The following is a 14,816-nucleotide window of genomic DNA, read 5'->3' as shown; positions in this document are numbered from 1 at the left end:
GCAACACAAAGTACCCAAGCACATACACACACACTAAGATGCAATGTTGTCAGACACAGAACAATGAGAAGCATCCCATTGAGGAACTGAGGCCGGATCACAGCATGGTGTCACCCGTGGGCGACGAGAGAAACTCAGCTATACACACATGCACATGCAGAGACATTAAACCACATAAGCGCGCCCTACACAAGCATACGCACACAGCGGGCATGCCCTGCAGGCATCACTGGCATTTGGATGGCTTTGGCACAATGAGAGCACAGTGAAGACCAGTGGCAGTCTTTCTGCTATACTCAGTGGTCACTTTCACACACAGAGGCAGGGTGTTCACTTGGAAAGAGAGAGCAGGAGGAAGAACGAGGTATAGGTTAAGCAAGAGAGCGAGGTGAGCAAGTGTCTGTGTGCATGTATGCCTGCTTGCGTTTCCATGATGGTGCGGAGAGAGACAATGGCAGCTGATGGCCAGTGTTTGTGCTGCCAAACCCAATAGACAGACAAATGTAATTGCCTGTCTAATCTGGGCTGTGGAGAGGCCAGGTGTAATGATGGCAACTCAGTGAATACACCTCTCTTCCACTCGCTAATGGATGCTTGCTGCTCCCCTCCTATCCCGTCGCTGTCAATTCACCATTTCACTGTTTGGAACCCAAGGAAACGTTCGAAAAAGTGGAGAAAATATGCTGTGGAAAGAAATATGTCAGCTCTTGACACCTGGCTGCCTCAGTCAAGACATTGAGTGAATACCAATCAGCAAATGTATGAGAGTGAAATAAGCGTCTGCTGTCATTGTCTGTGCGGAGATCATTTTTGCTTCTCCTTTGGTGCCAAACAGCATTGCCAAGTTGTATCTGTGAATGACCAGTGTTCCACACCAATGCTAATGACACAAACATGTTTATGTATTCAAGTTCTACATAAATGTTGGAGCAGCTGATAGCAGCTTTAGGTGTGGGTTACAATGGCTGAAAAGTATTAATATGCCATAATACAATGATTAATCAACACAGTATTTCCCATATACAGTATAATTGGTTTAAAGCTGCTATGATCAATATTTGTATAGTAACAATGGATCAAATGACTACATGTGTGTGAAAGGGTGTCCTGTGTAATTACCACCAGACTCCAGTTCCTCCCAGCTCTACAGAGCATTTTTTAGCTCATGGTTTTGGTTTTACGTCCCACAACTTCACTGTTATGGTTCAACTCTCATCAGCATTGTCTTTAGAAGCAGCAGGCAGCTGTTTAAGTGGGAAAAAACACAGACAAAGTAAAGTTACAAGCAAAAGCCCTGCATTGAAAATGTACTTAAGTAAAAGTACCTAAGTATCATCAGGAAAATGTACTTAAAGTCTTAAAAGTAAAAGTACTCAATGCAGAAAAATCCTCACATTTTGGAAACTGGAAACAATCCAAACAGTTGTGTGTTTAATCGGCTAATCATTTCAGCTGGACTTGTAGGCCTATATTTTGTTGGGTGGTTTAATTTATAATAAAGCATCATATTTTATAAACTACATGTGTTTTGTGTGCAAACATCTTAATTTGTAAAGTAACTAGTAACTAAAGCTGTCAGATTAATGTAGTGGTGTAAAAAGTAGAATATTTCTCTCTGAAATGTAGCGGAGTAGAAGTAGAAAGTGGCATGAAAAGAAAAGACTCAAGTAAAGCACAAGTACCTAAAATTTGTACTTTAGTACAGTACTTGAGTAAATGTACTTAGTTACATTCAACCACTGCTGGTGACCATAGTGACACATCTAGCAGCTAAAGAACCAGATAATTCCTTCAGGAGTTGGTGAAGACTCCAAATCGATGCCGCAACTGTTTGCTAACACAGTTAATACAAGACAAATACAGTTAAAAAAGAAAGGATTCTGTTACATTGTGCCCCATTCACAACCTTTTCCAATTTTTAGGCCCACTCTTACTTTTCCTGGACATTCTATGCATAACCTGGGGTCAACAATGAGGCAAATTTAGTTGTGTATGAGTTATTATTTCATTTTTATGTGAGGATGTGGTCTAGCACAACCTTAAAATCGGGGCTGCATGTTGGGCTTTTCCTTGTTTCTACCAGTTTGATTCATCTACAATTCACATCCAGTTTTACATACCACTCCATCATTTTGATTAAGTTAGTACTTTTTGACTCACCTTTAGGACAAAAGAAGTAACCGACAGTTGCAGAAATTGAGATAGCAGTAAGCTTGTTACCTCTCACCCTGACAGAAATGGGGTCAAAAAAAATATAGCTGGACTCTGTTTCGTTTTCTGGAGATTTCTAGCGATTTCATCACTATGAAACTACATTGTGGCTTGACTTCATTCCAGCTGCAGCATTGTTTCGGCAGAATGACAGTGATGAAAATCATGAGGGAAGCATGACACGGTTTCATCATTGCTAAGAAGATTTTCACTCCTCAACTCACTTGCTGTAAACTATATTTGGGAACAGTGCTACAAAATAGTCCTGGAGTCTGCTGATGGTTTGGACTCGCTCATAAATACATGAACACAAAAATACACACACAGCACTCTAGGAGCCGGTGCAATTTGCCAGGTTTGCTAATTAAACAAATTTACTTGGCCAGCATGCTGGATGAGGAACCAGACTGCACGATTCAACCTGCTAGTTTTTCTGCTTTCCAAACTTAGAACACACAGTCAAGGAAACCAGCAAAGGTGTCCAGCAATTTGGCACTTCTTTTATTATTCATTGTTCACTTTCAGCAAAGGCTCTAACTGTCCATTAAACAAAGGCAAAAATATTTATTGGGTCATATTTTGTAACAAGGCCAGCAATAATGCTAAATCACCTTTGGGAGTGTTCTGTTGTAAATGCTCGGAAATATATGACACTGTGCAGGGATTGAGTAGCTGCATGAGGAGGAGGGCAGAGAAGTAAAAAGCCGTGGAGACTGATGGTAATGATGGTGATAAGAAATATGAATGTTGTAATGGTGAAATCCATCCTGAAAATAGTAATTGTGATGAGAATGTGATGTGATGATGAACATTATGATGAAAATGTGACAAGGATGATGATAATACTGTAATGCTGCTTCTTGTAATGGCAATGCTGACGATGATGATGATATTATCTTGGAAGGGTAATGCGTTGCCTAGGCAGATGTGGAGCAGATAGAATGTGTGTATAGTGAGATTATTAGGTGGATTACATTAGCTTCTTATTTAGTGATTTATAGCCCGTTTCCACTGAAAGAAGTTTTCCAGGGGCCCAGGAACTATTTATTTGATTCTGCCATAGTTCCTGGCGACAGTGCCTGCTGTGCGGGTACTACTTTTTGATGCTCCAGGGACTATCGGTCAGAGTATACAGTGCTGAATGTCGTTGATTGCTCGAACATAAAACTCGTGGCTGCTGCAGCTTGTGCACATCTTCATTCACACAGTAAGCAAGTACTACTACAGGTGCCACTAGTATCAATACTAAGATGGGTCGGACATTTCTTGTATGATTTATTGTAACCTAAGACATATAACATGTTAATTAGTTTTACTTCTTTGAAATAGTCCGGCACATAAACACAACCTTGTTTTTTGTACAGATAAAGTTCAATGACTCAGTTATATTTCCTTGTGTGTCTGTTATTGGACTAATTTGTTCACAGTTCAAGCAAAACTGAGATATTATTGTTTAGGTGCCTAGTACCTGGAAACTATTGGTCAAAAAGGACTATTAATGATACTTTTCTTTGACCGCTATGGTGACTAAGTGCATTTGCTTGTCAGCTCTTCATTGCATTGTTCATTGTTTGCCATTGCTTGATTGCATTTAACTTCCTCACTGCTGCCCTCCATGATGGTATTACTTAGGGTACATGCTCAGAGTCCAGACTCTAGCCGTTAGCAATTGCCGCTGCTAATATCCGCATGGTCTTTCCATACAAGCTGTGTATGTGGCTGATACTCAGCTTCATTGCCATTGCAACTTGGATGCTCATTCGCTTCCTCCCCACCCCTCCCCATACCTTCAACGCCACTTCTCCCCCCATTTGACATTTCCTCTTACCACGCCTGCTGACTTTCTAGAGCCCCATATCAGTCCCTCATCTGTTTTTCTCTTTCTTAGTTCCCCCCAACCTGACAGTCCCTCGGGGCAAGTCCCCCCTGGTGGCCCGCGAGGGTGACACAGTGGAGCTGGAGTGCCTTGTTTCAGGGAAGCCCAAGCCCATCATCCTGTGGTCGCGAGCCGATAAGGAGGCGCCAATGCCAGACGGCAGCATGCAGATGGAGAGCTACGACGGTGTGCTGCGTATTGTTAATGTGTCCAGGGAGATGACGGGCTCGTACCGCTGCCAGACCAGCCAGTATAATGGGTTCAACGTGAAGCCCCGGGAGGCCGTGGTGGAGTTGATCGTACAATGTGAGTAGACAGACTGTGGGTACTTTTGTTTATATTTGTGTATAAATGCATGTCACAGTGTGGTGATATAGCCTGTGGCAGTGATATAGTATGTGTTTATGTAAGTATGGTGCGTCAATTGTCTCTGTGATGTGAGTTCTGTTAATGCAGTGTAATAATCTTTGTGTTCTGGTCCACTGTGACCAAAATTGAACATTCCTCCATTTCTTTCCCTCCACGCCCATCCCATTTTCTTCTGAAGGCTGTACAATTAGTCTAGTCCCCTGGTGCCCTCAGTCAGGTCTGAGAGGAAACAGCTCTGACCCCACCTCTTACACTAAGGGGAAGACTTCATCTGCTGAGTGTGAACTGTGCAGAACTAATATTAACAGAGGCACAAAGCTCTTGATACTGATGTCCACACTTATCAGAGTGTGCGTGCGTGCGTGCGTGCGTGCGTGAGTGAGAGAAGACCTAAATACTGTGTGCCAAGTCCCCGGGTCTTGGACCCCCTGCCACTGCTGCTCATTGTGAAACCCCTTCCCTTCCTTAAGATTTCACATTCAAAGATAGCTTTACAGCTAATTAGAGAGCGGCTAATTTATTCCCACTAGTATTCATTTTGTATTCATTTATGGAGATTTGAATGGCATATTACGAATGAACATCAGGGATTCAAAGCGTTTTCACTCATTCAAGGGCTTGGGATATTTCTCTCCAATCGAAAAAAAAAAAAAAACGGAAGATGGAAAGGAAGGAAATTAAAGCGATCCATGGTGGGTGCTACCATTCTCTGGCAAGTGATTATAGGAAATAGAAAAACTGAGTTCATAGCCACAGTCCCATTGTTATCCTCATGGCCTACTTAGTTAATCCATACATTCTTCCATCTCAACTAACACTAATCTAGAAAGAACCTGTGCAGCAGTATGTCACTCTTAAACTATTCTGATATGAATGGCAATTAACATGCTCTATGCTGACTGCTATGTTTTAAATGTCCGCCCCTGTTGGACTTGTCAAACATAAGACTGTAGAAAGATATTCAACAACTTTCAGTGTGAACAATAAAACAGAATTATGGCTGCAGCTCAACCAGGATTTTGAATTAAGATGAACTTGACACACCCACGACCAATATTTTGATTGAAGAGGAACAAAAGCAGCCCCCATACTGTTCTTGCCGACAAGAATTAGCGCCCTCAGTTTTATTGTACTCTCTACCATCTACCGCCATTTGCTATGGCGTTCACGTTTCAGCTCCGTTGTTAACCACTGTGCTGCGTGAAGAGTATTAATGAAGTTTTGATGTGCTTTGAGGAGGACTGTGTTACATTTTTGGCTGAATTGATTATGATTATGCAGTAATGACAGCCCATATAAAAAGTTAGGGGCTTTGCTACGCACCAATGCTGACACCAAAAAGTGAACAATAGATTTGATGCCCTTCATTAATTAGCAACCCTCTGTTGATCAGCTGCTCATGCAAAAAACGTGGGGTGTGATGGGGACAAATTGTTGAATGCAAAATCTTCATGTTCTTCTTTTTAACAACAGTCACATTAAAAGATCTACCACCTGTACACTGGTCGACATGACATACAGTACTAACACACATCGGCATACCAACACTGGCTCAGTTGTTCAAGTTAGTTAAAGGATGGATGCTTTGTCCTCTGCTCCCTCTCAGCAGAGAGTGCAGTTAACTGCCACAAGCAGCAATAGGTCACCGTGATCTAGCCTACCGTTTGGAAAGCAGCAGGGGAAAATAGTGTATTCTGTTTACAATTTTTCTTAGAGCAGCACAATTAGAGCAGAGAAAAAAGCACATAAGCTAGGGCTGGGCAATATATCGATATTATATCGACATCAATATATGAGACTAGATATCGTCTTAGATTTTGGATATCGTAATATCCTGATATGACACAGTGTTGTCTTTTCCTGGTTTTAAAGGCTGCATTACAGTAGCGTAAAAATCTCATTGTGTGCATATTTTCTGAAAGCACCAAATTGTCAACCCTACAATATCGCCACAATATCGATATTGAGGTATTTGGTCAAAAATATCGGGATATTTTATTTTCTCCATATCGCCCAGCCCTAGCACTAACTGTCCAGAAGCATTGTGGACAATAGCTACAAGTATGCAGCAATTATGATTTTTTTTCCTGCATTTGCAGCAATGTCACTTGCTACAGCATCATCAGCAAATCAAGCCGTTTTCTCAAATGAACTCCAGACAATGTCCGACGAATCAGGTGCAGACATTTTCCGAAGTTGCCCTTTCACACCACAGGAGATCGTCCGTGTCAGAGGTGTTCTCACCTACTGGAAATACTCTGTTTGGTTAAGGCGAGGGGTGGCGCCTGGGTAGAGCGTGCAGGAGGCAGGACATGACTCGGATTACACCTCTGTCACAGAGCCAGTTCTTAATTTAGTCATAAACAACAGTCTCTTGTCGTTCCTTGAATTTGTCTGATGATTTTTGCGTCGGCCCTTGCCAACAGAATGTCCCATATCTCGTCGTCTCTCCAGTTGGTGTTTTTGTGTAAATCACCCTTCTTCTTCTCAATTTTGTTTGTATTCTCACGGGTATCGCGCCAGCCGCATGATTGAAACGCCATCAACACACCCTCTGAATTGCTCACTCGCTGTGAATTCTCCGGACAATGACCTGCTCTGTTGACACATGGGCTCAATCGGACATTACACAAACTTTGTACTAGAAAGCTGGCAGGGGAATGCCATTTCTCTAGAGCTCTGATACCAGTATGATGTTGCAGGTTATTAAGTTATTAACATTATTTGCATTCTTCACAAACGATCGCTAAACCTGCTGATGAATTTTCAACATGAATTTTCACCCAACTACTGTATGTAATATAATATATATTTTACTGATAAATAAATTAGCTTATAAGCACATATCATGGTACACTGGACTGTGTGTAATAGTGTAACCAGATAAGTGTTTTGGATGAAGAAATATTACATCAACAGAGGTTTTAAACTGCCACACTCAGACAAAATGAAAATACAAACACATTCTGACTAGTCACCCTGAATATTATAACAGTAACATGACCAGCTGATCCCAGCACTGTGTGGGAGGAGAACTCATCTAATTAGTGATGCTGTGTATAAATAGCAGTTTGTCAGACTGCTGAAAATCTCTAATTTTCTTTAAACTCTGGCAGACTTTCAAGCTGTGCGTTATATTATAAAACAGGCCCCTTCTCACTTTCTACCACCCTACTTCCTACGCCCTTGCTCTGACCACCCCCATCTTCAAACTTGGCCTTCATTTTGACACGTAAAGTTTCGTGGCTGTATCTTGCACAGTTGTGATGCTATTGCAGTGACACAATCTGTCAGCAGACAAGCAGACAGACAAAAATATAAACACCTGGCAAAGTACTCAAATCCGCTTCTGTGGTAGTTCCCACTACAGTAGGTGTTTCTTGGACCACATTTTGCCTTGATGACACACGTTACACACAAACAAGAACCGGTGTAGAGGAGGAGGGAAGTCAAGATGTCCCCTACAAAGTTCTCCTCAGTATGAAAAAATGTCCAATTTGATGAAGTGCAATCGTAAAAATTAGAAGATTGTGTCAAGATGTTACAAATAAGAATAACAAGAACGAATAAAATAAAGGTAAAACTGCACAGTATATTGAATCACCAACTGCCCCGTTGTCTCGTATAACAGATGGTCTCAAAGGAGGAGAGGATGAAAAGTACCTTCCGACTATAAATTCATGTGGCCTTAACTATCCACTGAATGTACGATGAATACTAAAAATTCAAAGCCCAGGGTTTTATATTCATTACGGACTTTCTTGGCCCAGTTCAATCCAAAATGATATAGTAAAAACTGAAAAACATACCTTTGACTGTATTTTCAGGAAGCAAAGGCGAAACTCACACAAAGGTCCACAACCTTTGAATGACTCCGTCTGAGAGTGGAGGTCAATATCAAGCGCGCTTAGGCAAGATGTTTCTCCTCTGACACCACCCTCCCCCACCACACACACACACACACACACACACACACACACACACACACACACACACACACACACACACACACACACACACACACCATCTCAGTGGACAGGGGTCATTTACAGAGAGTGACTGTTGTCAGTGACACTAATGTGACTTTTTTCTTTCTCTTGACACCGACGTGAGAGGACGCTGGCGCTGGTTATTCGCCGCTTCTCCGTCTGCTATTCATCTGCTATTCTCTTGTGTTTGTGTTCGCTGTACCCCCTACCTCTGGACAGCCTCTGTACCTCTGGACAGTCTCTCGCTGGTTCCCGACGCGCCTGGGGCTCCTTGACCGACGGACTCTTGCCTCGTCGGTTAGCCGCTAGCTAGCTGCCCCCGTTCACCAAACGCGTGGCGGCAAATCCCTAGCTCGCCCGGCTAACCCGTTGCTGACCTCCTCCTCATAGGCAACCTCCACCAGATGCGAGCCGCGACCAAGACTAGACATTCCTCTCTCTTCGGTCATGCTGTGGATCATTTTGGCAATCACCTCATTCATCCATCTCCACCTCCACCTCTGTGCTCCTAGCCCGACGGCTAACCACTATCACGCAGGCTCTCCGTCCCTCCGCTCGGCATCATGATCAAATATTCAACTCTGCAACTGGTCCAATTCGTCAACTACTCCATTCCATCCTGCATCCCAGTCATCAAACAGCTCGGACTTCTACGTCGACGCCGTTACATCCACAGAAGCTCTCGCCCGCCAAGTTTGGTTTTCTTCCACCACGGACAATCCATTCCATCCATCTGGTCACCTGCACGCTCTGTTGCACCTGTCCCACGTCATCTGAATGCTTCACCCACTGGTTCACATAGGGCTGAACGCATCATCAGGCTACACAGAAACCGGACCGGACTACAGTGCTTTCCCCACTTCACATACACTCAATCATACTCTCCAATCATTTGCTAATCCGCTTACTGTCCCCCCTCAACTGCAATACCCCCACAACCCCCGCGACCACACGCACTGCTAACCGGACAACCTCAGATCTCTCCAGCCTGCCCCCATCCCACCACCCTCTCACCATGCCAACTTTGCCCTCCTCAACACCCGATCGCTCAACAATAAAGCCCCTGCCCTCCATGAACTAATCCTCGACAACACTCTTGACTTCCTTCTGCTCACCGAAACCTGGCAACAACCTAACGACTTCTTCTCCCCCACCAAGCACCCCCCTGGCTACAACTACATCTGCAAACCCGCGCCTCCAACGGGGTGGCCTCGCCGTCATTTTCAATCAGAACTCCCGGGATCACAGAACTCACCCCCCCCTCAGTATCATCGTTTGAATATCTCGCCTTCAAAACTCTTTCCTCCATGACAGTCATCCTCATTTTACCGGCCACCTAAACCAAATCCCTCCTTCCTCTCTGATTTTACTGAACTCCTCACACTAGCCTCATCTCTTCTCCACGTCTGCTGCTACTCGGTGACTTAAACATCCACATGGACCCCCCCACCTGCAAGCTCTCATCAGAATTCAAAATTTTACTGGATAACTTCTCTCTCACCCAACATGTCACATTCCCCACCCATGAAAAGGTCACATCCTCGACCTGGTCTGCTCCACCAACCAACCAGTGCTCGACCTCCATCCATGCCTCTTTCCCCTCTCTGATCACAAACTGATACGGTTCACCATCCCTTCTCCAACCCCACGCCCCGCCTCCTCAGAGAAATCACCTTCCGCAACCTCAAATCTATCAATCCCCACCATCTCTCTGACCTGCTCTCCACCACTCTCCACCTGGACTCAACCCTCACCTCACCCGATGACCTCACAGACCACCTCAACTCCACCTTGTCTACCTCCCCTCAACACCCTGGCCCCACCAAAAAAAACCGTCACTTTTAACACCTCTTCACCCTGGTACACACCTGCACTCCGGAAAATGAAACAAACTGGCCGCCAACTTGAACGTCTGACAAAGAAATCATCCCTCACAGTCCATCATGAAGCCTATAAAACCCATCTCCCTACACCCCTTACAAAGATGCCCCCCATTGCCCCCCTACCAAATCTGCCTACCTCTCCAATCTGCCCCCAAAACCCCAGAACCCTCTTCTCCCCACATTGAACAACCCCATCACGCCCTCGCGACCAACAGCGCTCCTTACCTCCTACCCGGATCTTCCCTGCAACTCATTCCTCCACTTTTCACTGACCAAATCAACATTTACAAATCCCTATCCCCTGTATCTGACCTTCCAGTATCCGTACTACAGCCCACCTGACCCCTCCTCTCCATCCCTCCAGATCCTCCCCGAATTCTCCTCCTTACTCACCCTCCTTTCACTCCTCGAAAGAACCAAACCATTCCAATCCCCAAACCCATCACTGCCAAACCCACTACGCTCCCCTTGACCCCTCCCTACCCCACTTCTGAAGTCCTGCCTCCCCGTCCATGCCCTACATCACTAACCTCTTCAACTCCTCACTGGTCCTTGGAAACTGTCCCCTCTGCTTTCAAAACTGCGCTGTCCCCCACCCCAATCCTAAAAACCTGGTCTGATCCCTCCTCCTCTCTCAACAACAACCCCCCCATCCAACCCTCCCCCCCTTCTGTCTAAAACCTCCCGGAACGCAGCCGCCTCACAACTACAAACCCATCTTCTTGCCAATAACCTATTCGAACCTCTCCAATCTGGTTTTCCCCCCTACACAGCACAGAAACCGCTCTCCTCAAAGTCCTCAACGACCTCCTCACCTTTGCTGACACCGGTTCCCTAACATCCTCATCCTCCTCGACCTGAGTGCAGCGCCTCTCGATACTGTGAGCCATAACATCCTGCTCACCAGACTCAAAGACCTCGGTATCACGGTACTGCACTCAGCTGGCTCCACTCCTACCTTTCCAACAGATCCCATTTCATCTCTCTCCACAACCACACCTCTGCCAGCGCCACAGTCACCAAGGTGTTCCCCAAGGCTCCGTGCACTTGGGCCCCTCCCTCTTCATCATCTACATCCTCCCTCTTGGTCAGATAATCTCCGCCACTTCAACCTGGACTTCCACTGCTATGCTGACGACACCCAGATCTACCTCAGCACCAAATCCCCCCACAATCCTCCCCTCTCCCACATCAACTCCTGTCTGTCAGCTATTAAAACCTGGATGCAACACAACTTCCTCAAACTCAACAGCGACAAAACAGAATTCCTTCTGATCGGCTCCAAATCCACACTCAGCAAAACCAATAACCCCACTCTCACCATCGACGGCACCATTGTCTCCCCATCTCCCCAGGCCCGCAACCTTGGCGTTCTCTTTGATTCCACCCTCTCCCTTGAGCCTCACATCCGTCAAGTCATTAAAACCTCCTTCTTTCACCTCCGCAACATCGCCAAAATCAGACCCTCTCACACACCCCGCCGCTGCGAAAGACTCATTCAGCGCCTTCATCCCCTCCCCGACTGGACTACTGCAACTCACTTCTCCTCGGCATCAGCTCTACCAACATCAACCGACTCCAACTGGTCCAGAACTCAGCCACCCCCTCATTACCTGCTCCAAATCCTGGCACCACATCACTCCAGTCCTAAAACAACTCCACTGGCTTCCCATTTCCCAACCGGATCACCTAGCAAAATCCTGGTCCTCACCTATAAAACCCTCCACCATCTGGCCCCCTCATACCTCACTGACCTCCTCTCCCTTACCAACCCTCACGGTCCCTCAGATCCACCTCAGCCGGTCTCCTCTCCATCCAAAAGTCCAACTCCGCGCTGTTTTGGGGACAGAGCCTTCTCCAGAGCAGCTCCCAGGGCTCTGGAACTCCCTCCCCCAAGAGATCCGCGCACCTCTGAGTCCCTCACCATCTTCCAGTCCCGCCAAGACCCATCTCTTCACCTCAGCCTACCCATAGTCCACCTGCCCCCCTCCCTTTTTCATCTGTATCTTGTTTTGTTCTACTTGTTTTGTTTGCTCGTTTTGTTTTGTTATGTTTTTATAATCTACCCTGCCCTGTAAAGCGACTTTGAGTCCATGAAAAGCGCTATATAAATTCAATTTATTATAACATGCCTCAGGAGACGAGGAGGAGGGAGACAGACTCCAAGGCCTCATGCGAAAGACACGTCATTCAATCTATGCTCAGATAGATTAGCTTTGGCATACGGTTGCATCATAGGATGACACACACACACACACAGTGAAGCACATGCATTCACTCATGATACTTCTGTCTCTTCCTCTCAATTTATTCACAAGTACACAATTACTTCTCATTATGAGAGGTGCTTTATTTTAACTATATCTTGCACTACAGTTTTTGAAGGTGTACGGCACTTTCATCTGTTCGCCATCTTCAAAGCCAAACACAATGAACAGAGTTATTAGGGCTTTAGTATTGTAAAATCAATCATTCTGCCATGTTCTCACTTCAGAGCCAGTACAGCTCCTCGTCAGACTCTTGTTACATATTGATACTTTGCATCAAAGTGCAAGTTTTAAAAGCACAAACAATCCACACTTGAGTTGCTGTATTGCTTTGACACAATTTGAGTGCATCGGAGGAAATGTGTCCACCACGTGTACACTTCAACTGTTGACTCTGTTGTGTTTGCCAAATACATAGACCTTTGCTCGTCTTTCTCAGCTTGAGAATTTACTTTATTATTAACACAATCCGGCCCTGCTTTTGTTGTTTGCTTTGTACGCCTGTCGGTATGCCCCCTCCCTTCTTTCTCTTGGCCTGTCTCATGGTGTGTAAGCACAAGCCAATCCCTCTGAGATGCTTTTCTCGCCTGCATTTCCAGGTCCCAGCGTGAGCCACCCGCCTTTGGTGGTGAGCCATGTGCAAAGCCGCGTTTAGTAAGTTGATCAAGGGACCGAGGCACAGTCCTATGAAGCAAAGAGCATTAGAGGCGTGAAGGAACGACTCTGGCAAGTCAACAGCTTTGATATGTAAAAACCTGCATCTGTTGGCTGGCGGAGGCGACGCCAGGAGGAGAGGTAGAGGGAATGGAAGACGTCTGCCTTTAGAGTCGTCGCTCTAATAGAATTGCAAACGCCAAATCCCAAGCTGTGACACCCTAATGTTCTTAGTCAAACTGACTTGGCATGGTCCAGGGGCTTGAGAGAGGTAGAGAGGAAACAGAGAGAAATAGAGGGAAGAAGGAGGTATAGAGTGGTCTCCTGTCCTAGATAGCACTGTCTGTCAGAGTGAGAGTTATCAAGCTCTACTTCATCCCAGACGCACATGTTTCTTTTATCCGGGCTTCCCTTCTGTTCCTCCTCACATCGCCCATGACACCTGCCTGATGCAACCGTGCAACTGTCCCCGTGAGCGAGCAACTCACTATCTGACATACATCAAAAAGACACACCAGGATAAAGAGCTACTGTCTGGGCAAAAGTAATGAGGAAAATTACACGATTATTGTCTTTAATTAATTTTCCTTTCTGCATCAAGAAGGCCTGCAACGCTGGCCCCTGAGGCCCACTCTAATGTGAATCGTATTAGAGCGATTCACATTAGCCTAACGCCAGCAAATTAATCTTTTGCATTACAGCAGGGCTCACACACTGCATTTGGGGATGAAATTTTAATAACCTTATTTTATGGAACAATATTGAATTGATCAGCCACATCAAATCCACACCAGAAAAGGTCAGCGAGTATGTAGGTTGTACAGTAAACAGAAGCCTGCACACAGCTTAGACAGAATAATTCATAACTTGGTCAATGACTGAGCTAAACCTATTAGCGGATCACCAGGCCTCTCTTCGCACTGAAGAGTCTACATTGATTATCATTAATTGTATATTTAAGTTCATAAATTATCCCTAAGTTTTAATAACAATATGGTAATGCAGATGGTGCTTAAGTTCATTGTTTGATTGCATGAGGAAAGGAGGGCGCGTTGATGCGGAGCAGGGCTTCCCTGCATTATTCAACACAGGGATTCATTATAAATCAGTTGAATCAGAGTTATCATTTAGTATTCTGTATATATCAGTTTGACTTCCTAATGAATGTTATTTCCTCCATCAAGACTTGATATTGAAGCATGTTATGCTACAAAGGTTATTCTCCCACAAGAATGCTTTTGCTTCCATACAAAAACAAGGCCTGTGTTTCCTTCATGCTCCCACGTGCAGCTGCTGAAGGCTGTTGTGTGAAACGTGACATATTTCTGGGATTGAGTGCTGGCATGTCACATGTTAATCCAACATGTGTTGCTAGAAAGTAAATTAATAAATGGATGTAACAACAAGGAGCACCGATGTCACACCAGCCGTACAGCAGTGGTGGAAAGTAACTAAGCACATTTATTCAAGTACTGTACTTAAATACAATTTTGAGGTATTTTACTTGAGTATTTCAATTGTATGCTTCTTTATACTTCTACTCCACGAGGAAAATATTCTACTTTAT

At 44.9% G+C, this 14,816-nt stretch overlaps 1 protein-coding gene across 1 annotated transcript in view; it reads left to right on the top strand.

Moving 5' to 3' along the window:
• The window catches only part of LOC120546409 (MAM domain-containing glycosylphosphatidylinositol anchor protein 2-like), a 137,550-nt gene that overhangs the window by 66,687 nt on the left and 56,047 nt on the right, over positions 1–14,816 (top strand). Inside the window, exon 9 of the mRNA XM_039781333.1 lies at positions 4,100–4,393. Within this exon, the coding sequence (XP_039637267.1) occupies positions 4,100–4,393 (294 nt within the window). The remainder of the gene's footprint in view (positions 1–4,099; positions 4,394–14,816) is intronic.

Source organism: Perca fluviatilis, chromosome 18 (genome assembly GCF_010015445.1).
Source record: "Perca fluviatilis chromosome 18, GENO_Pfluv_1.0, whole genome shotgun sequence".
Lineage (NCBI taxonomy): Eukaryota > Metazoa > Chordata > Actinopteri > Perciformes > Percidae > Perca > Perca fluviatilis.
The sequence above is the reverse complement of the archived record's forward strand: the minus strand, read 5'-3'. Positions and strand labels throughout refer to the sequence as shown.